The sequence below is a fragment of the Symphalangus syndactylus genome, chromosome 18, assembly GCF_028878055.3.
Source record: "Symphalangus syndactylus isolate Jambi chromosome 18, NHGRI_mSymSyn1-v2.1_pri, whole genome shotgun sequence".
In the NCBI taxonomy this organism is placed as follows: Eukaryota; Metazoa; Chordata; class Mammalia; order Primates; family Hylobatidae; genus Symphalangus; species Symphalangus syndactylus.
Window position 1 is genome coordinate 75450707 of NC_072440.2, and position 23179 is coordinate 75473885.

At 47.0% G+C, this 23179-nt stretch overlaps 2 protein-coding genes across 11 annotated transcripts in view; one reads left to right on the forward strand and one right to left on the reverse strand.

Moving 5' to 3' along the window:
- The window catches only part of BFAR (bifunctional apoptosis regulator), a 37697-nt gene extending 26692 nt beyond the window's left edge, over positions 1 to 11005 (reverse strand). The window contains exon 1 of one of the 5 annotated variants that reach the window (XR_008652456.2): positions 10752 to 10939. The gene's annotated coding sequence lies outside the window, so the exon portion shown is untranslated. Of the gene's footprint in view, positions 1 to 10751 lie in introns of all 5 variants that reach the window. The other 4 variants (XM_055252469.2, XM_055252470.2, XM_063623780.1 and 1 more) reach the window with 4 other exon arrangements.
- A 2736-nt stretch (positions 11006 to 13741) lies between these two features.
- Positions 13742 to 23179, forward strand: part of PARN (poly(A)-specific ribonuclease) — a 200656-nt gene continuing 191218 nt past the window's right edge. Inside the window, exons 1-5 of one of the 6 annotated variants that reach the window (XM_055252462.2) lie at positions 13742 to 13943; positions 14377 to 14454; positions 15792 to 15871; positions 16708 to 16775; positions 16857 to 16938. In XM_055252462.2, coding sequence (XP_055108437.1) covers positions 13925 to 13943; positions 14377 to 14454; positions 15792 to 15871; positions 16708 to 16775; positions 16857 to 16938 — 327 coding nt within the window. In that variant the 5' untranslated portion in view covers positions 13742 to 13924. The remainder of the gene's footprint in view (positions 13944 to 14376; positions 14455 to 15791; positions 15872 to 16707; positions 16776 to 16856; positions 16939 to 23179) is intronic. The other 5 variants (XM_055252463.2, XM_055252466.2, XM_063623754.1 and 2 more) reach the window with 5 other exon arrangements.

The window sequence follows — 23179 nt, forward strand, 5'->3', positions numbered from 1 at the left end:
AATTGTAAAAAACATAATACAGTTGTAAAAAAATATATTGTATTACTTGTGGCCAAACATAGTGGGAGGGCTTCACCTCAGGGAAGAAATACAGCTACATTTTGGCCGGGCGCGGTGGCTCACGCTTGTAATCCCAGCACTTTGGGAGGCCGAGGCGGGCGGATCACGAGGTCAGGAGATCGAGACCACAGTGAAACCCTGTCTCTACTAAAAATACAAAAAATTAGCCGGGCGTGGTGGCGGGCGCCTGTAGTCCCAGCTACTCGGAGAGGCTGAGGCAGGAGAATGGCGTGAACCTGGGAGGTGGAGCTTGCAGTGAGCCGAGACTGCGCCACTGCACTCCAGCCTGGGTGACAGAGCTAGACTCCGTCTCAAAAAAAAAAAAAAAAAAAAAAAGAAATACAGCTACATTTTATGCCCCATGTTAAAGAGTGGAATGGAGATTACTCATCCAAGCAATAAAAAGATAATTAGGTCAAGATAAAATAAACATAAATTTAAAAAATATAACTAGGCTGGGCGCAGTGGCTCATGCCTGTAATGCCAGCGCTTTGGGAGGCCGAGGCGGGTGCATCATAAGGTCAGGAGATCGAGACCATCCTAACATGGTGAAACCTCGTCTGTACTAAAAAACAAAAAATTAGCCGGGTGTGGTGGCAGGCACCTGTAGTCCCAGCAACTCGGGAAGCTGAGGCAGGAGAATGGCGTAAACCCGGGAAGCGGAGCTTACAGTGAGCCGAGATCGCGCCACCGCGCTCCAGCCTGGGCGACAGAGCAAGACTCCGTCTCAAAAAAAAAAATATATATATATATATATATAAAACTAATACATTTATTCACAGTAAAAGATGATTGTAAAGATGGGAGCAATCAGCCGGGTGCGGTGGCTAATGCCTGTAATCCCAGCACTTTGGGAGGCCGAGGCAGGCAGATCACCTGAGGTCAGGAGTTTGAGACTAGCCTGGCAAACATGGTGAAACCCTGTTTCTACTAAAAATACAAAAAGTAGCTGAGCGTGGTGGCAGGTGCCTGTCATCCCAGCTACTTGGGAAACTGACGCAGGAGAATTGCTTGAACCCAGGAGGAGACGGTTGCAGTGAGCAGAGATCTCGTCACTGCACTCCAGTCTGGGTGACAGAGTGAAACTTCAGCTCAAAAAAAAAAAAAAGGATGGGAGCAATCTTCCACATAGTCCCTTCAAAAACCATTCTTTTAGGCTGGGCACGGTGGCTCATGCCTGTAATCCCAGCATATTGGTAGGCTGAGTGGGAGGATCACTTGAGGCCAGAAGTTTGAGACCAGACTGGGCCACATAGTGAGACCCTGCCTTTATTTATTATATTTTTTGAGACAGTCTTGTTCTGTTGCCCAGGCTGGAGTGTAGTGGCACCATCTAGGCTCACCGCAAACTTCGCCTCCCCAGTTCAATGCCATTCTCCTGCCTCAGCCTCCCGAGTAACTGGGACTGCAGGCACCCGCCACCACTCCCGGCTAATTTTTTGTATTTTTAGTAGAGATGGGGTTTCACCGTGTTATCCAGTTTAGTCTCGATCTCCTGACCTTGTGATCCGCCCGCCTCGGCCTCTCAAAGTGCTGGGATTACAGGCGTGAGCCACCGCACCCGGCCGAAGACCCTGTCTTTACAATAAAATTTTTTAAAAAGTTGGCCGGCTGTGGTGGCGCAAGTCTGTAGCCCCATCTACTTGGAAGGATTGCTTGAGCCCAGGAGTTGGAGGTTACAGTGAACTATGATTGTACCACTGCACAGCAGCCTGGCCAACAGAGCAAGTCCCCACCTCTAACAAAACAACAAAAAACCGTTCTTTTTCTCTTCATTTTTTTTTGAGACAGGGTCTTGCTCTGTCGTCCAGGCTGGAGTGCAGTGGCACGATCTGGGCTCATTGCAACCTCTGCCTCTCAGGTTCAAGTGACTTTCCCATCTCAGCCTCTCTAGTAGCTGGGATTACAGGTGCCTGCCGCCATGCCCAGCTCATTTTTGTATTTTTAGTAACGACAGGGTTTCACATACAAAAAAATTAGACAGGCGTAGTGGCAGGCGCCTGTAATCCCAGCTTCTTGGGAGGCTGGGGCAGAAGAATCGCTTGAACCCGGGAAGCAGAGGTTGCAGTTAGCCAAGATCGCACCATTGCACTCCAGCCTGGGTGACAACAGTGTGACTCCGTTTCAAAAAAAAAAAAAAAGACAGGGTTTCGCCATGTTGGTCAGACTGATCTCGAACTCCTGCAAGTGATCTGCTCGCCTCAGGCTCCCAAAGTTCTGGGATTACAGAAGGAAGCCACTACGCCTGGCAAAAAACTGGTTTTTTTGTTTGTTTGTTTGTTTTTTGAGACAGAGTCTCGCTCTGTCGCCCAGGCCGGACTGCAGTGGCATAATCTCGGCTCACTGCAAGCTCCGCCTCCTGGATTCACGCCATTCTCAGGACTCAGCCTCCAGAGTAGCTGGGACTACAGGTGCCCGCCACCACGCCTGGCTAATTTTTTGTATTTTTAGTAGAGACGGGGTTTCACCGTGTTAGCCAGGATGGTCTCGATCTCCTGATCTCGTGATCCGTCCGCCTCAGCCTCCCAAAGTGCTGGGATTACAGGCGTGAGCCACTGCGCCCGTGGAAGTGCCTTTTAAGTGATAACATCTAGTTCCAACACCAAAGTTAGAAGCTGTGGTATTTTGACTTGGGTAAACACACCCTTCTGCACTGGCAATAATTAAAGGCCTCTTTGAGAAGGCCTCCAGCTCTTAAGGATGTTTACAGTTGTTCTCTGCACACGTGGCTAGCTCTCAGCAGCAGGCTGCAGGCATTAGAAGCAGCTCTCAGCTACTTTTCTCTTCACTGTTTTCTCCATCTCAAAGGCTCCAAAGACAGGGGGTAGGGGCAGGATGGCGGGGAGGAGAATCATTCTATTCGCACCCCTGGTGCTCCATTCATATGGATACACTTGTGTTTAGGAAATTGTAACTGTTAATTACCCAGTTTAGTTAGTTGATCTTAGCCAAAAGGCCCAGAAGCAATAATTACTTAGTTCAAAAACGAATGGGAAGAATGACTGGGTTTGGGAAAATCTACAAAACAGCAAACAAACAACTTTAATACCATAGACTGAACACCATAGAACTGAAAAGGACAGCAAAACCTCAGGAGATCCCATAGGCACTGAGTCACTCTGAAGAGCTGAGGTTTCTGAATAAAAAGGTGGGTCTTCAACTGGAGTCTGGAGAGATGCTTCGGGAAGTCTGAATCCCATGCCACGATTGTGTTTCTGTATGGTACGTCCATGTTTCTGGAAGGCAGTCTATAGGGTTTATTAGGCTCTCAGAAGGGGCCAACTCCCAGAGGAGGTTAAGAGCTACTGCTGATCTATTGGGATAAGAGGCTGCTAATGTGCGACACAATTCTGCCTCTTGCAGTGGTTATAAGGAAGCAGGTGAGCCTCACCACGGTGACGCACCATTATTATCATGATCATCCATCTTCCGTGTCCTGGAACAGTCTCACCACCAGCAGCCACCGCCCTACCGGGGCAACATCTGGCCTGCAGGGAGGCTTTCCTTCACCTGGTGTTTTTTTCTCCCTTTTCTTTTTAAGTTAAATGAGGTGCCAGCATTTACAAAAAAAATCTGATGACATAAAAATCTAGATTCCTGGCTTCTGTTGAAAAAAAAAAAACAAACAGGCCGGGCGCGGTGGCTCACGCTTGTAATCTCAGCACTTTGGGAGGCCGAGGCGGGCGGATCACGAGGTCAGGAGATCGAGACCACAGTGAAACCCCGTCTCTACTAAAAATACAAAAAATTAGCCGGGCGTGGTGGCGGGCGCCTGTAGTCCCAGCTGCTCGGAGAGGCTGAGGCAGGAGAATGGCGTGAACCCGGGAGGCGGAGCTTGCAGTGAGCCAAGACTGCGCCACTGCACTCCAGCCTGGGCGACAGAGCGAGACTCCGTCTCAAAAAAAAAAAAAAAAAAAGAAAAACAAACAAACAAACCCGGAGATCTGGCAACAATGGAATCGCATCACGCATGACAAGATCGGCTCCAGTGGAGGAACTCAGCAGCGGTGCCAGCGTCAGCTTGCCACATTCCTCTCCCACCTGTCCATTTCAGTTCTGTTACCTGCCTGACCCCCGAGCCTTAATCCCCTGTCCCATAATGTGATGCCTTCTTCCAAGTGTACTAATGGGTATATATAGTTGTTTCTAGGCAGCTTGGCTTTAGGCTAGTTAGCTTTTGGAGTGCTGTCAGCTTCCAGCTTTCCTCTCTCTTTTTTTTTTTTTTTTTTTTTGGAGCTAGGTCTCACTCTGTTGCCCAGGCTGGAGTGCAGTGGTGAGATCATGGCTCATTGTAGCCTCGACCTCCCCAGGCTCAGGTGATCCTCTTGCCTCAGCCTCCTATGTAGCCTGGACTACAGGTATGTGCCACCACACCTGGCTAATTTTTTGCAGAGATGGGATTTTGCCATGTTGCCCAGGCTGATCTCGAACTCCTAAACTCAAGCAATCTGCCTACCGCAACCTCCCAAAATGCTGGGGTTACAGGTGTGAGTCACTGTGCCTGACCAGAGCTTTCCTCTCTCTTGATTTCACGTCAGGTCGTTACTTATCATTGTTGGCACAACTGACAGGAAACCAATATCATAATCTCTGAGGATTTGGACAATTCCAAGATATATAATCAACATGACCTTCTCTATGTTTTCCCGAAGACATGCCTAACTGACAAAGTATAATTATCTTTAAATCCCTAAAAGAAAAGGAAAGGCTGGTAACACACACAATCTCCCAATGATGCATGTAACTAAAGAACTTGTTTCTGGCCTGGCGTGGTGGCTCACGACTGTAATCCTAGCACTTTAGGAGGCTCTGTCTCCCAAAATGGAGGTGGGCAGATCCCCTGAGGTTAGGAATTCGAGACAAGCCTGGTCAACGTGGTGAAACCCCGTCTCTACTAAAAATACAAAAATTAGCCAGGCATGCTGGTGCACGACTGTAATCCCAGCTACTCAGGAGGCTGAGGCAGCAGAATCATTTGCACCCGGGACGTGGAGGTTGCAGCGAGACAAGATTGCACCACTGCACTCCGGCCTGGGTGACAGAGTGATACTCTGTCTAAAAAAAAAAAAAGAACTTATCTCTTAGTTCTGGGATGCTGGGATGAACGTGGCTATTCTTCCCTGGACTTTGGGAGGCTGAGGCGGGTGGATGGCTTGAGTCCAGGAGTTGGAGACCAGCCTGCCAGCCTGGGCAACATGGTGAAACCCGATCTCTACAAAGGAACTTTTTTTTCTGACTTGGTGAATTTGAATGGTCATCTACGGATCTATCCAGAGGGCTATTCTCCAGGAGGCAGTGGCACCCTGTTTGCTTCTTTAGTTGTCCAATTAACACTTAGTAAAGTCAATTAATACAATCATTCTTACTGAGTTTATTAAAGAGTTATTAATTCTGAGTTTAAGAATTTTTTTTTTTTTTTTTTTCTTTTTGAGACAAGTCTTACTCTGTTGCCCAAGCTAGAGTGCCGTGGTGCAATCTCAGCTTACCGCAACCTCCACCTCCTGGATTGAAGCAATTCTCATGCCTCAGCCTCCTGAGTAGCTGGGATTACAGGCGCCCATCACCACGCCTGGCTAATTTTTGTATTTTTAATAGAGATGGGGTTTTGCCATGTTGGCCAGACTGGTTTCAAACTCCTGACCTCACGTGATCCACCCATCTTGGCCTCCCAAAGTGTTGGGATTACAGGCGTGAGCCACTGCACCCAGGCTAAGAATTTTTATACCCTTACTTATAAAGATCTTGTGATGGCCGGACGCGGTGGCTCAAGCCTGTAATCCCAGCACTTTGGGAGGCCGAGGCGAGCGGATCACGAAGTCAGGAGATCGAGACCATCCTGGCTAACACGGTGAAACCCCGTCTTTACTAAAAATACAAAAAATTAGCCGGGCGTGTTGGCGGGCGCCTGTAGTCCCAGCTACTCGGGAGGCTGAGGCAGGAGAATGGCGTGGACCCAGGAGGTGGAGGTTGCGGTGAGCCGAGATCGCACCACTGCACTCCAGCCTGGGGGACAGAGAAAGACTCCGTCTCGAAAAAAATAAAAAATAAAAAAATAAAGATCTTGTGATGTAATGATTAACTCTTTAGAAATTGTAATCTTTATCCAGAATCACAGGGAAAATAAAAAAAATTATAATTTTCAAACCACTTGGTTCAGCAGTATATGATCATGGTTGCACCCCTTCACTCAACATACATTTATTATGACCATTGTATATGGCTAATATTTTAAGAATGATCCTTTTAAGGGCTAATTTATTGGAAGTCCAGCCTGAAAAATATGATTTCAATCATTTCTTTTTGAGAGACAGGGTCTCACTCTGTTGCCCAGGCTGGAAGGCAGTGGTGCAATCATGGATGACTGTAGGCCTGAACTTTTGGGCTCCAGTGATCCTCCCACCTCAGCCTCCTAAGTAGCTGGGACCACTGGCATGTGCCACCACACCCAGCTAATTAAAATTTTTTTTGTATAGACAGGGTCTTGTTAAGTTGTCCATGAGGGTCTCGAGTTCCTGGGCTCAAGCAATCCTCCGGTCTCGGCTTTCCAAAGGGCTGGGATTATGGCATGAGCCCAGCTGACCTCGATTGTTTCTTAGCAAGAAGGTTCAGTGTAAGAATAGAAATATTTTGGCTTCTATGGGCCTCTGGTTAGGCTAAATTCTCTCGTTATATATTAACTGACAATAGATGACTTCTTTACTTCGCAATGATTGCCTGTATTTATCACCTTATTTTTCCAGGGTACAAACTGAAAAAAAAATCAAAGAGAGAAATTAAACTTCTCTAGCAGCAGGGAAAATACAGCATTGGAAATAAAATGCATTGTAGGAAAAGAAAAATGACTTCTTTTTTGTTTTTTTGAGGTGGAGTCTTGCTCTGTCACCCAGGCTGGAGTGCAGTGGCACGATTTTGGCTCACCTCAACCTCTGCCTCCTGGGTTCAAGCGATTCTCCTGCCTCAGCCTCCCGAGTAGCTGGGATTACAAGCACGTGCCACCATGCCTGGCTAAATTTTTCGTAGAGATGGGGTTTCACCATGTTGGCCAGGCTGGTCTCAAACTCCTGACCTCAGGTGATCTGCCTGCTGTGGCCTCTCAAAGTGCTGGGATTTACAGGCGTGAGCCATTGCACCCCGCAACAATTATTAATATTTACTGAGGCCTTATAATATTAAGGGCATAACAATCATATGGAATAAGTATTACTACCATGTCCATTTTACAGATGAGAAAATGGAGTTCTAACTAGTAAAGGGCAGAGCCATGTTTTAAATCGTGGTCTAGTCCCTGGTTGGAAACCAGGTGGAAACACCAAAAGAAAAAAAAAAAAATCATGGTCTCACTTAAAACCTGTCTTCGTAATACGCCATTATCCTGATAAAGTAATCAATAACGGTTATTAGTTCAAATGACTGATTTACTCCTTTATCATCTAGGCCACATCATAGAGATGCTACTGCACAGCTGAGAAAAACAAACTAGCATTTGACCACACTGCATTTTGGAACATGAACTCTAGCTGGTAGCTGTTAGGGTGAGCATGCAGAGACATTTACAATAGAAATAGTGGTAGGAATGGGTGAGGGAAACCCCTATTTCTGACACTCCAGGTCTGTTCCTGGAGACATCACTATAACTACCAGCAGAATACTACAGAAATTATTAAATATCTAGAGTGCCCACCCATTTATAGTGACTACAAAATTAAAACGTGCTCAAATGTAAGCAAGGCAAAGTTCAGGAACCGCAAACAGAACAGAATACGATGTGCACTTCCTGCAGGCGGCAAAAGCGGGCTCTCCCATTAACATAAGAGAAGCATTAGGCCGGGGCGGTGGCTCACGCCTGTAATCCCACCACTTTGGGAGGCCGAGGCGGGCGGATCAAGAGGTCAGGAGTTCGAGACCAGTCTGGCCAATATGGTGAAACCTTGTATCTACTAAAAATATTAAAATTAGCTGGGTGTGGGACTCCATCTTAAAAAAAAAAAAAAGAGAGAAGCATTTCCAGTCACTTACTGTATAAAACGTTGAATTTTCAAACTCCAACTAGATTTTTTTTCTGGACAGGGTCAGAAACCAGTAGAGCAAAGGTGACTAGCTCCTCTAGATGCTGACTTGCTGCCTAGATCTTAAAGCCCTGTGATTTACTGCCTTAGGTGGTGCTGGGTAAGACGAAGGTGGGCTGAGAAGGCTATCCTGGCTCTTGCTGGGGCCTGCCCTCTTTCATTTCTCATGGCATATGTTCAAGGACCCATCCTGTACTATACTCTGTAGATATTCAGTAACTCAGATAGCTATCAAACACTATGGGTAGTTACCAAGTTACCCACACCTTAACTATTGGGTTTTGTTTGTTTTCAATCTTTTATGTCTTTGAGATTGAGTCTCACTCTGTCGCCCAGGCTGGAGTGTAGTGGCACAATCTTGGCTCACTGCAACATCTGCCTCCTGGGTCCATGCAATTCTTGTTTCTCAGCCTCCCAAGTAGCTAGAACTACAGGCGCCCACCACCATGCGCAGCTAATTTTTGTATTTTTAGTAGAGATGGGGTTTCACCATGTATCCCAAGCTGAACTTGAACAGCTGAGCTCAAGCAATCTGCCCGCCTTGGCCTCCCAAAGTGCAGGGATTACAGGTGTGAGCCACCGTGCCTGGCCTTGGACATTTTTCCTTATCCTCACATTGTTCCCTTCATCTGTAACACAACTTCACAACACTGCTGGGTCAAAAATATCCAACTGGAAAGACCCAAATCAACTGACACTTGAAAGTCTTTAATGACTAACTCCTCAACACCCAAATTAATCTTTCTTGTCTCTCTGCATTAGCATAACTTTTATTTGTGTACGTTTTCTCATCTCCTGGACTATAATTTCCTTAGGCTGTAGAGCTGAAACAGTATGGTCTTAGGAGTGACACTGATCTGGGTTTCAAATCGGGTCACGATTTATTCTTCCTAAACTTCCTGTTTCCCACTGGTCCGTCTAGGACAATCATGTCAACTTCGAAGGGCTGTTGGGAGGTTTACTTTAAAAAAACATTTTTAAGAGACAGCGTCTCCCTATGTTGCCTAGGTTGGTCTGGTCTCCTGGGCTCAAGGGATACTCCCACTTCCGCCTCCCAAACTGCTGGGATTACAGGCGTGAGCTACGGAGCCCCGCCCTGCTGTGAGGTTTAGATGACAAACTATCTATAGGTACTCAAAGTTTGCTGTGTGGCTGATCGGCATTATTAACAGAATTATCAATAGCAACATTTATTGAGTGATGGCTACCTACTTAGTGGCACTGCCAAACGCTGGAGCCAAAAAGCAAACAAAAAGAACTGCCCTGGAGAAATACAATGTTTCCATCAAGTTTATGGATATGGGGAAATGCAGAGCACACCTGTCAGGATACACCCAGGCTGGATGTTGACAAAACAGCAGCGACAAGAACAAACAAAACAACCCCATCAGCACGTGCAGTCCGTGCCGGCTCGGGGGTGTGTCCTGGGAAGAGAGTAAAGCTCTTTCCTATTGGCGATGTGGAGCGTGACATCAAGACCACCCCCTTGCAAATGACCGACCAATGGGCTTTGGCGGGGAGGCACCAGTGGCGACAGTTGAGGGCTTAACAGCGTCTAGGCTCTCACTTTCTCTTTTCCGCTAAAGCTGGGATGCTGCCTCCTGCCCCGCCAAAGATCCCCGTTTAGACACAAGCTGCCTCTTATTTGTCGCCCCCTCCCGCCAGCTTTTTTAATAAAAGAAAATTCTCGGCCGGGCGCGGTGGCTCACGCCTGTAATCTCCCCACTCTGGGAGGCCGAGGCGGGTGGATCACTTGAGGCCAGGAGTTCCAGAACAGTCTGACCAACATGGTGAAACCCCGTCTCTACTAAAAATACAAAAATCAGCCGGGCGTGGTTGCGCGGGCCCGTAATCCCAGCTACTCAGAAGGCTGAGGCAAGAGAATCGCTTGAACCCGGGAGACAGAGGTTGCAGTGAGCCGAGATTGCTGCACTGCACTCCAGCCTGGGCGACAGAGCGAGACTCCGTCTCAAAAAAGAAAAAAAAAAGAAAATTCTCTTTTGCATATGCTATTTCCGAGCCGCAAGTCGCAGCATCAGAAGAGCCGAGTTCTTGCCTGGCGCCAGCGTGACTGCGGGATTTCACTTTCTCCCTTCTGCGCTTCAATCACCCTACTTTAAAGAATGGGCACAATCGCTCCGCCTCGGGCCAGGAACGTGCCTCGACAATTAGACCGTAAACTCAGCGTGGCGACTATCAGGAGCCTCATCAATTCTGGTCCGGCTGCTGCAGGGTGTGGCAAGCGCTCCTGGCGGGCAGGCGCCCCCGTGGTCCCCCTCCAAGGTGTTTCGAAGCGACACCTCCTCCTTCCCGCCCTAGGGAGCCCCTGGAGCGAGTGGCTCTGACCCTGACCCCCGAAAGGACGCAGGCAAGGCCCAGCGACCGGCTGTGCGGACGTGGGGCTCTCGGGAAGGGATAGCGCGGGTGGCCAAGCTGGGGTCCGAACCCCGCGGCCAGGAGTGGGGATGCTCAGGACTCGGGCCTGCGTGAGGAGAGGCCCCGTGCGCCTCCTACGACCCGGCCTGGGAGGCTCCGCAGAAGGGATTCCTGCTCCGTCTTCCACATCACTCCCCGATGTCAAGCCCGAGTCGCCCCCCAGCACCCCCCAGCCATGTCGCAGCTTACCGTTCCACTCGTGCCGTGCCAACCGGGCCATTATTCTCAGCCCAGACCCCTGCGGGAGCAGAGGAAGACGTAGAGGCTTCGCTACCGGAAGTAACAAGACAGACTGAGGGGGAGAGTGCCCCAGACCCGTGACCACAGAGGAGAGGCCGCTCTCCTTTCACAACCCGCCTCAACCCGGCGACCTGCCCGCTGCCTAGAGCGGCCACTCCCAGCCGGAGGAAGTGGTCGCAGTCGTAACACCGCCGGTCCCGCCCCTTCCTCTTCATCTGCAGACCAAGTACCCGGGCTCGGCAGTCACAGCCCAAGGGCTGACGGGTGCGTGTCAGTGTCTGCTCCTCCTGGGCGGCTGTCCTTGTATCAAGCTTTGCCTAGAAATTAAAATGATATTACAAGGCCGCACTGTACTCTCTACAGTTAATTTTTGCCTTCACATTTTATGTAGAAAATCACAGGACTATACGTTCAATTTGCGGTGTTAGGAATCGGAATTAAATGACTTTTATTTCTATTAAAATATTTTTTTTCGTAGAGATGGGGTCTCGCTGCGTTTTCCAGGCTGATCTTGAACATCTGGCCTCAAGGGATCCTCCTGCCTCAGCCTTACAAAGTGCTGAGATTACGGGGTGAGCCACCTCGTACAGCTTGAAATGATTTTCTTATCACCACGTTTCGCCCCTTCCCAGCGTCTAGGTCACAGCGTCTAGAACTTATGCTGATTATCCGGTTTTGTTTTGTTGTTGTTTGTTTTTGAGACAGAGTCTCACTCTGTCACCCACCAAGCTGGCGTACAGTGGCACGATCTCGGCTCACCGCAATCTCCGCCTCCAGGGTTCAAGCGATTATCCCACCTCAGCCTCCTGAATAGTTGGGACTACAGGCGTGCACAACCACGCCTGGCTCATTTTAAAATTTCATTTTATAAGGCCGGGCGCGGTGGCTCACGCTTGTAATCCCAGCACTTTGGGAGGCCGAGGCGGGCGGATCACGAGGTCAGGAGATCGAGACCACGGTGAAACCCCGTCTCTACTAAAAATACAAAAAAATTAGCCGGGCGTGGTGGCAGGCGCCTGTAGTCCCAGCTACTCGGAGAGGCTGAGGCAGGAGAATGGCGTGAACCCGGGAGGCGGAGCTTGCAGTGAGCCGAGATTGCGCCACTGCACTCCAGCCTGGGTGACAGAGCGAGACTCCGTCTCAAAAAAAAAAAAAATTTTCATTTTATTTTTATAGAGACAGGGTCTCGCTCTGTTCCCCAGGCTGGTCTGGAACTCCTGGGCTCAGGTGATTCTCCTGCCTCAGCCCCCGAAAACGCTGGGATTACAGGTGTAAGTCATGGCACCAGGCCCTCATTAAACAGTTATTTATACAGATTTATTAATACGGTACTTCCCAGTTCACATTGATTAGCACCACTGAGCCTCAATACAATCCCAGGAAATTGAGGTTTAGGAAGGTTTAATACATTCCAGAACTAATAAGTGGCTGAGATAGATTTTGAAAATAGGTCTTCTAATCAACTTTCTTTTTGTTTGTTTGTTTTGGAGACGGAGTCTCGCTCTGTCGCCCAGGTTGGAGTGCAGTGGCACAATCTTGGCTCACTGCAACCTCTGCCTCCCGGGTTCAAGCAATTCTTCTGTCTCAGCCTCCCGAGTAGCTGGGACTACAGGGGTGCGCCACCACGCCAGGCTAATTATTTGTATTTTAGTAGAGACGGGGTTTCACGGTGTTGCCCAGGCTGGTCTCGAGCTCCTGGCCTCAAGCAGTCCGCCTGCCTCGGCCTCCCAAAGTGCCAGGATCACAGGCGTGAGCCACTGCACTCGGCACTAACCAACTTTTCATAGTTGGCCTTTGTGAAAGACCAACCTGAATGTATTCATTCAACCCATGCTTGAGTGTCTACTACGTGTCAGCCCAGTGCCAGGCATTGGAGAATAGCAACTCCAAACCAACATACAATTCCATTAGGTCAGGGCCTCATATGTTGCACTGGACATAGTATTCCCAGAGGCTAATGCAGTAGCTAAGGGTCTCAGCTTTGCTTTCCCTGATCACCTAAGTAACAACCCCTATTATTCTTTTAATTTAATTTTTTTTTCTTGAAAAGAAGTCTTGTTCTGTCGCCCAGGATGGAGTGCAGTGGCGTGATCTCGGTTCACAGCAACCTCCGCCTCCCGGGTTCAAGGGATTCTCCTGTCTCAGCCTCCGGAGTAGCTGGGATTACAGGCGTGCACCACTGCACCCGGCTAATTTTTTGTATTTTTAGTAGAGACAGGGTTTCACCATGTTGGCCAGGCTGCTCTTGAACTCCTGACCTCAGGTAATCCGCCCGCTTCCGCCTCCCAAAGCGCTAGGATTACAGGCGTGAGTCAACAAGTCCAGCCAATTTTTGTATTTTTAGTAGAGACACAGTTTCACTATGTTGGCTAGGCTGGTCTCGAACTCCTGACCTCGTGATCCGCCCGCCTCGGGCTTCCAAAGTGCTGGGATTACAGGCATAAGCCACCAGGTCCGGCCTAATTTTATTTTTTTAAGAGACAGGTCTCTCTATGCTGTCCAGGCTGGTCTCGAACTCTTCAGTTCAACGGATCCTCCCGCCTCGGCTTCCCAAAGTGCTAGGCTTACAGGCTTGAGCCGCCGCGCCCAGATCCTATTATTCTCTGTTACAACGCCCCGCTCCTTTTCTTAATAGCGATTTTCATGTGTTACCAAATGGCATGTTTGACTTCTGCCTGAATTTCCCCTTACCCCAAATTTAAGCTACAATGGGGCAGAGAGCAAGTTTTCCTGTTCATCACTGTATCTCCACCCCTGTAAGAGTGGCTAGCATAGTATAGAAACCCAGTAAGTATTTCCTGGTCGACTGGATGTCGAAACATGTACCTTTTTTCTACTAAAGTGAATGCCCGCACAAATTAGGCCACGCCTTGGAGACTTCGATAGCCACGCCCCTCCCCTGTCCCTATAAGGAGGAAAAGGAGCCCAGCCTTGGCCCCGCCCCCGCCGCCGCGCAGGCGCTGACGCAAGCGCAGCAGGCGCGCGCTGTTTCCGGAAGTCGCGGCCGGCGTCACCGCTGCTGCTGCTTCAGCTACCGCCGTGGTCACCGCGGAATTCGGCGAGTAGAACCGCTGAGGCGGGCGCGGGCCCGGGCGGGGCCGGGGTTCCGGCCACTCTGCAGAATGGAGATAATCAGGAGCAGTGCGTGTCCGCCGTGCACCTCCCCGCCTCCCCACACCCGGCTGCCCCTGGCCTGCTAGGCCGAGACCATGGCCGGCCTGTTTGGCTGGGCCTGGGGCTGAGGCAGCCCCTCGGGGCTTTTCCCTCCTTAAGCCAGTGCGCCTCTTGGGGTCTTGTCCCGCTGCGGACCGTGCACTCTAGGGGCCTTGTACTTAACTCCTCCAACCCCGGCACCACCCGGGGCCTTGCCTTTCTCCGGCCCGGGAACCCCCCGGGGGTTGTCCCCCCTGGCCCATGCACCCCTCGAGGACTTGATTCCCCTTGCCCCGGTGCACACCTCCAGGACTTTTCCCCTTCCGGCTCTCAGCCTCGGGAGCCCCTCGGCCCTCCTTCCCTCTCCCCTTAGCAGGAATTCAGGCCACTGGTTCTGAGCCTCTTTTCGGTTTCTCCGCAGATTTTAAGAGTAATCTTCACAAAGTGTACCAGGCCATAGAGGAGGCCGACTTCTTCGCCATCGATGGGGAGTTTTCAGGTATCCCTCCCTTGCAAGCTCAGGCTAGCACTTCGCAGTGCGTAGCCAAGGCTCCTTCAATCCCCCAGCCCCCAACTTCTTCTGCTTGATGGTGGCCTCTTGCTGTTAGTAGTCTTGGGTGGGTTTCACAGGTCTCAATGTTACCCTTTAAACGTTTCAAAAGCACGAAAGAAATGAAGATACGCGTAGGTTTGCGATTGGACTCAGGATTTCAGATAGAGATGATGGTTTTGGTGCTGCTTAAAACAGTGCGACGTGTACACTGCAGAGAGCTTGACTTAGGGTCAGACTTTTTTTTTTTTTTTCTTGATGGTAAAATAGGTATAACATGAAATTTGCCATTTTAAGTGGCTTAACAGTTAAGTGGTATTAAGTACATTCACATTGCTGTGCAAACATCACCATCCATCTCTAGGACTTCTTCATCTTCACAATCTGAAACTCTTTACACATTAAACTCGCCATTCTTCCTTTCCCCCAGCCTTTAGCAACCGCCATTTGTCTCTGAATTTGACTGCCCTTGACATCTCATATAGTCTTACAATATTTGCCCTTTTGTGACCTGCTAGGGTCAGATTTTTGCAGATAAATGAGATATTTCCTTATGCATTGGTGGATGTGTTCATTGCCTGCCTCAACAGGTGTGTATACAGGAAATACTTAACTGACACTTAAAGTTGCAAATTTTTTTCCCCTTTTTTAGGGGGAGCAAAGACTAGTTTTTAAATTGTTGATGTCAATGTGAACAGTTCACTCCCTTTGATATGGATATCCATTTTTGCTGTCTGATTTTCCATGTTTGAATCATGCAGGAATCCATGCAGGGGTAAATACTATCCTTGGCTTTAAGTAGTTTCTAGTTGGAGTCACTTCCCTAGGAAGCTAAGAGTTTTCACCAGAAATAATTTTCTCTTAACCTTGAAGATACTTTCTTTGTATAGATATTAACCACTCCAAACTCTTGACCAAGACTGGAACTCTGGCAATAATATACTTAGGGATTTATTGATGTCTGCTTATACAAGAATCTTTTAAAGCAGCAAAACTTATTCAAGCATAGAGGTTGCTTTCTTAAATGATTACTGTGTTTTAAGTCACGTTTTAGACAATGGAACTGCCTATTCTCATGTTGAAACATTCGCATCTCTTAGTTCATTATTAGAGGGTTTAACCTGGTGGCCAGTGAAATTAATGCTTATTTTGAAAAAGTAAGTTAGGGAGTGCTTCCAAGTAACCTTAATTCATGATACGACGTTATAGAGGCACTGAATGGTTGACTGGCATTTTTACGTTAGTATTTATTAGTAAGCTAAAAATGTTTGTTTCTTAAAATCTAGGAATCAGTGATGGACCTTCAGTCTCTGCATTAACAAATGGTTTTGACACTCCAGAAGAAAGGTATCAGAAGCTTAAAAAGGCAAGTGGATGTGCTAGAAAATCTTTTTCTTTCTCATGGTAGTCTTCCTTATGTTAAATGATAGAGAAATATTGTTATTAAACTGGTGCATTAAGGTTTTGTAAGTGCAGTATTTTCTCGTCAAACCTAGCCATGAAGTGATTTTTTTTTTGTTTTGTCTTGTTTTAGAGACAAGGTCTAGCTCTGTCACCCAGGCTGGGGTGCAGTGGCATGATCATTGCTCTGTGGAGCCTTGAACTGCTGGCTCAAGTGATTCTCCTGCCACAGCCTCCCAAGTAGTTGGGACTACAGGCGCAAGCCACTGTGCCCAGCCAATTTTTTTTTTTTTTTAATTTTTACATATTCTTTTGTAGAGATCGGTCTCACTTTGTTGACCAGGCTGGTCTCGAACTTCTGGCGTCAAATGATCCTCCTGCTTCAGCCTCCCGAAGTGCTGGGATTACAGGTGTGAGCCATCACACCTGGCCTTAACATGTTATTTTAATGATATTTAAAACAGCAAAAATAATTGTTTGCTGGAAAACATTTTGGGGAAGGTTTAGCATTTTCAGTCTTAATTTGATTCGTAGGAAATACGAGGCAGTTATTTTAATCATTTGGAAATAGACCTAATATGATTCTTTGGATGATGGATAAATAGGTCCTTAAATGGGAAAAGTATTATGAAATGTATACAAATTAATAATAATGCTGATTCATATGTGTAATCTGTTCTAATTGGAAGTATTCTGCTGAAGTCTCATTGAGTAATTCAGAAAGCCCACCTGTTTGAGAATGCTATGCTCACACGGAATATGCAGCACTATTGTGACAGATGTTTTATTTCCCTTTTCCAGCATTCCATGGACTTTTTGCTATTTCAGTTTGGCCTTTGCACTTTTAAGTATGACTACACAGATTCAAAGTAGGTTGTTTTAACAAACGTTGGGAATTCTGTTTTTGTGGCACAATGTCACCTCCTAAGTCTCCTTTTATCTTATCCCAGGTATATAACGAAGTCATTTAACTTCTATGTTTTCCCGAAACCGTTCAATAGATCCTCACCAGATGTCAAATTTGTTTGTCAGGTAAGTTCTTTTCTGAATTGCTGATGAGGCAGCATGGAGATGTGAAATCAGAATTTGGTTCTACTACTAACTTTGGGGTTTGGGGTGAATCATTTCACCTTTGACCTTCAGTTTTAGGGTAATAAATTAATGACCCTGTTATCTCCTCCTTTGCTGTAGAATGAATTAAGGGGGGCCAGGTGCGGTGGGTCATGCCTGTAATCCCAGCACTTTGGGAGGCCGGGGTGGGCGGATCATGAGGTCAGGAGATCGAGACCATCCTAGCTAACACGGTGAACCCCTGTCTCTACTAAAAATTCCAAAAAAAAAGTTAGCCGAGCGTGGTCATGGGTGCCTGTAATCCCAGCTACTCGGGGAGGTTGAGGCAGGAGAATGGCGTGAACCTGGGAGGTGGAGGTTGCAGTGAGCCAAGATCACGCCATTGCACTCCAACCTGGGCAACGGAGCGAGACTCTGTCTCAAAAAAAAAAAAAAAAAAGAATGAATTAAGGAATAAGATGCAGAGACAGACAGATAGATATGAGAACATGAGGTTTAGTAATTCTAAAGCTGAATTTGAGAACATAGCTTCATAACTCCATTTGGGAATTTTATTATCTTACCGCCGAGTTGAACCACCTACACATCAAGACTTGCAGCCTTCTTGGCTGCACATGGTGGTTTATGCCTGTAATCCTAGCAGTTTTGAGGCCAAGACAAGAGAATCACTTGAGCTCAGGAGTCTTGAGACCAGCCTGGGCATAAAATAGTGAGACCTCATCTCTTTTTTAAAATAAAAATAAAAATAAAAATAAACAGAAGACTTGGAGGCTTCTCCCTATCCTAACATGTTCTCTTTGCATCCACTCCTAGGGTGTAAACCTTTATTTTCTGGAAAAGCAGAGTATGTGTGTATCCTATCCAAAAAGAGAAAACCCAGAAGGGGTTCAACTATTTTTGCTGACTTCCTTTTCTCAAGCTTACTAATTAGGAAAGAGGGGTAGAAAAAAAACTACTGTTTCCTCTTGAGGAGGAGAGAGCTTAATTGATGGGTCAATATTAGGGAGGTTCTCCTTCAGGATATTCCCTCTAGAGGTGTTGTAGCTGACCTGGTAGACACTCAGTAAATATCACTTTTTCCTTTCTGCTCTCTTGATTATCTGTTGTAATGGATAAGGAGAATGTGAATAAGGGGTATGGGTGTGTGGCTGTGTGATTAAAGATAAGTCTTAATCTTTTCTCCCTTAAAATCTTGCATCCTATCTTCTCTCCCACTAACAACATGAATTCATTGGAGTCTTGCCATGTTTCCCTTCTCTTGCAGATTAATGGTAATGCAGTTATGAAAGCCTCGAGGGTAGGCTTCAGAATGATTGAGTTATGTCAAATTCTTTCTCAAAACTGGCAGCATATAAACACATGAAATCCAGAGTTAATCATATGCTTGTGGGCAAAAGAGAAAAGGTGAAGGTTAAATTTTGATCTTATAGACAGTTTCCTAAATTAGTAAGTAAACCAGTTGACATTTTACCTTTACCCTGCAATCAGTTAGTAGCTATTTATCAATCACCGTGGTATGGGATACTTAAAGAGTATTTGTAAATTTTCTTTTCTTTTTTTTGAGATGGAGTTTCGCTCTTCTTGCCCAGGCTGGAGTACAATGGCATGATCTTGGCTCACCTCAGCCTCTGCCTCCCGGGTTGAAGCGATTCTCCTGCCTCAGCCTCCCGAGTAGCTGGGATTACAGGCATGCACGAAGATGCTTGGCTAATTTTGTATTTTTAGTAGAGATGGGGCTTCTCTGTGTTGATCAGGCTGGTCTGGAACTCCCAACCTCAGGTGATCCTCCCACCTTGGCCTCCCAAAGTGCTGGGATTACAGGCGTGCACCACCACGCCAGCTAATTTTATATTTTTAGTAGAGATGGGGTTTCTCCATGTTGGTCAGGCTGGTCTCGAACTCCCGACATCAGGTGATCCTCCCACTTTGGCCTCCCAAAGTGCTGGGATTATAGGCATGAGCCACCACATCTGGCCGATGGCACTCTGTTCTAAATGACCAAGACAAAACTGGTTATTTTGGGAAATGTATTGGAAACAGATCAGAGGAACTTCACCCATTGTACAAACCATGATTGTACACCTGGAATACTTAATACAGTTACAGTTGCCAGCCACTCCTTTAAAAAAAGCTATCATAGACTTGAAGATAGCCCAGAGAGTAATGTCTAAAACAGACGAATAAAAATGCTGGGATTCTCTAGTCTGGAAAAGCAAAGGCAGAGAAAAGGTTTAGACTCTGTAAATTTGGGAATTGTATGAAAAGGTAAATGTATTTTTGGATTTTCTTTGGTCTCTCATTTAAGATTTTTGTTTTATTTAAAATTCTATAGTTGTAGCAGAGTTGCATACAAGGGCATTATGTTCTGGAGTTAGTAAGTAGGGTGAAAATTGGGTCAAAATCTCTCTCAGAAAGCTCTTTTTTTTTTTTTCTTGAGACGGAGTCTCGCTCTGTCGCCCAGGCTGGAGTGCGGTGGCGCAATCTTGGCTCACTGCAAGCTCCGCCTCCCGGGTTCACACCATTCTCCTGCCTCAGCCTCTCCGAGTAGCTGGGACTACAGACGCCCGCCACCATGCCCGGCTAATTTTTTTTTGTGTTTTTAGTAGAGACGGGGTTTCACCGTGGTCTCGATCTCCTGACCTCGTGATCCGCCCGCCTCGGCCTCCCAAAGTGCTGAGATTACAAGCGTGAGCCACCGCGCCCGGCCTCAGAAAGCTCTTATCACCCTTAAAGCATATAGGATTTGAGGATGCAACAACTTAATATGGTCTTTAAAAAATAAGACCCAGTGTGCACAGTGAGGTGCTCCCATATGCTTGTCAAGACGTGGAGGAATGGGCTGACAGAACCACACTGACACCCAGAAGAGTGTGTTTGTAGAATAGTGGGGCAGTCAGAATAGCATGACATTTACATCATTTTTGTCTTCTCCTTTTTCTTTTCTTCCTCTTCCTTTTTCTGGCTGAAGAACTGTAGTTGAATTCATAGAAGGTATTTTATATATATGGGTTGTGAAAAACTGAAGCATAACTGCTGTATGTAAAGTAACAGATGTGTTTCTTTTCTTTTCTTTTTTTTTTTTTTTGAGATGGAGTCTTGCTCTGTCACCCAGGCTGGAGTGCAGTGGTGCGATCTCGGCTCACTGCAACCTCCGCCTCCCAGGTTCAAGCAGTTCTCTTGTCTCAGCTTCCTGAGTAGCTGGGACTACAGGCACCTGCCACCACACCCTGCTAATTTTTGTATTTTTAATAGAGACAGCGTTTCACCATATTGGTCAGGCTGGTCTCGAACTCCTGACCTCAGGTGATCCACCAGCCTTGGCCTCCCAGTGTACTGGGATTACAGACGTGAGCCATCGCGCCTGGCCAGATGTGTTTCTTTTTTTTTTTTCTTTTTTTTGTTTTTGAGACGGAGTTTTGCTCTGTTGCCAGGCTGCAGTGTAGTGGTGCGATCTTGGCTTACCACACCCTCCACCTCCTGGGTTCAAGTGATCCTCCTGCCTCAGCCTCCCGAGTAGCTGGGACTACAAACACGTGCTACTATGCCCAGCTAATTTTTGTATTTTTATTAGAGACAGGGTTTTAACATGTTGGCCAGGATGGTCTCATCTCTTGACCTCGTGATCTGCCCACCTTAGCCTCCCAAACTGCTGGGATTACAGGTACTAGCCACTGTGCCTGGCTGTGTTTCCCTTCTTACATCCTTTTCCCATGCCACTTCCTTCCGATTTTGCTCCTTTTTTCCTAGCTTTTATGTACATGTGTACATATACACATATGCCTAGACACACATACATATTAGTTTTTTGTTTTTTTTTTGAGACAAAGTCTCTCTGTCACCAAGGCTGGATTGCAGTGGTGTTCTCATGGGTCACTGCAGCCTTGACCTCGCCGGCTCAAGTGATCCTCCTGCCTTAGCCTCCTCAGTAGCTGGAACTACAGGCACATGCCACCATGCCCAGCTAATTTTTGTATTTTTTGTAGAGCCAAGGTTTTACCGTGTTGCCTTGGCTCGTCTCGAACTCTTGGGCTCAAGTGATCTGCCCGCTTTGGCTTCCCAAAGTGCTGGGATTACAAGCATGTACCACTGCACCAGGCTTACATTTTAAAAAATGGGCCGGGTGCAGTGGCTCACACCTGTAATCCCAGCACTTTGGGAGGCCGAGGCGGGCAGATCACGAGGTCAGGAGATTGAGACCATCCTGGCTAACACGGTGAAACCCTGTCTCTACTAAAAATACAAAAAAAATTAGCCAGGCTTGGTGGTGGGCGCCTGTAGTCCCAGCTACTCAGGCGGCTGAGGCAGGAGAATGGCGTGAACCTGGGAGGTGGAGCTTGCACTGAGCCAAGATCCCGCCACTGCACTCCAGCCTGGGTGACAGAGCAAGAGTCCGTCTCAAATATATATATGGAATCCTAATATTCACATTTTATGCAATTCACATTTGCCACTCAGCAGAATGTCTTTTATTTCATAGTGTGGATACATATAATTTGTTTAATCAGTTAGTTAATTGAAATTTGGAGGCTTTCCAATGGTTATCAGCAATTCTGTAGTCAACTTCTGTGTTCAGTATATCTTTTTGTATTTGTAAGAATTTTTTTGTGTTATAGATTGCCTAGAAGGGGAGTTGTTGAGACATAGGATATTTGCATTTAAAGTTTTGACGGATGTCGCAAATTGTCTTCCCAAATACGTGTTCTCATGTCTTGAATCTTTTCATTTTATTTTATTTTTTGAGATGGAGTCTCACTCTGTCACCCAGGCTGGAGTGCAGTGGCACGATCTTGGCTCACTGTAACCTCCGCCTCCCGAGTTCAAGTGATTCTTCTGCCTCAGCCTCCCAAGTAGTTGGGTCTACAGGTGCGTGCCACCGCGCCTGGCTAATTTTTGTAGTTTTAGTAGAGACAGGGTTTCACCATGTTGGCCAGGCTGGTCTCAAATTCCTGACCTCAAGTGATCTGCCCGCCTTAGCCTCCCAAAGTGCTGGAATTACAGGCATGAGACACTGCTTCCAGCCTCGTCTCTTCAATCTTGAAAATGTTACATTTATGACAAATCGAAGGTAGTGGCTAGTAAACCCCAAAAGGTTTTGTTAGTTCAAAGGTTTTTTTTTTTTTTGAGACGGAGTCCCTATCGCCCAGGCTGGAGTGCAGTGGTGTGATCTTGGCTCACTGCAAGCTCTGCCTCACATGTTCATGCCATTCTCCTGCCTCAGCCTCCCAAGTAGCTGGGACTACAAGAGCTGCCACCACGCCCAGCTAATTTTTTGTATTTTTAGTAGAGACGGTTTCACCGTATTAGGCAGGATGGTCTTGATCTCTTGACCTCATGATCCGCCTGCCTCGGCCTCCCAAAGTGCTCGGATTACAGGCATGAGCCACCGTGTCTGGCCAAGTTCAAAGATTTTCTTAAAAATTGTGGTAAAATATACGTAACATAAATTTTACTATTCTAACCGTATTTAAATCTATAGCTCAGTGGCATTAAGTACATTGACACTATTGTACAACTCAAAGAGTGTTGTTTTGATTAGAAAATAAGCAGCTTCAGAAAAGGCATAGATGACTCTGACTTTGAATTCAGTGAGATAAAGTAGGATGTTTTGGTGTCTAGTACTAGAAGGACAAAAATGCCTTCCACAGTTTGTCTTTCAGTGCTTTTGTCAGAGACAGAATGTTTAGGTGGGCAGAAATATAAGAACACTCAGCCATGGTAGACAGAAGCCCGCAGACCAAATCAAAATACATTGAGTCTTGGTTCTTGGTTCAGGACAGGACTAAAAAAGAAGTGCAGGTAGGGAAAGATTGCTTGTTGTAAAGTATAAAAGCCTGGACACAATGGAAGTCATTTGCGTGCACTACTCCCATTTGTTTGTGTGTTTTTCTGTGTTCAGATTGCCTTTTTATATCTCACCATTTCAAAATGATTTGTTTTGGTTATTAAAGATATATATGGTATTAGGCCGGGCGCGGTGGCTCAAGCCTGTAATCCCAGCACTTTGGGAGGCCGAGGCGGGCGGATCACGAGGTCAGGAGATCGAGACCATCCTGGCTAACACGGTGAAACCCCGTCTCTACTAAAAATACAAAAAATTAGCCGGGCGTGTTGGCGGGCGCCTGTAGTCCCAGCTACTCGGGAGGCTGAGGCAGGAGAATGGCGTGAACCCGGGAGCTGGAGCTTGCAGTGAGCCGAGATCGCG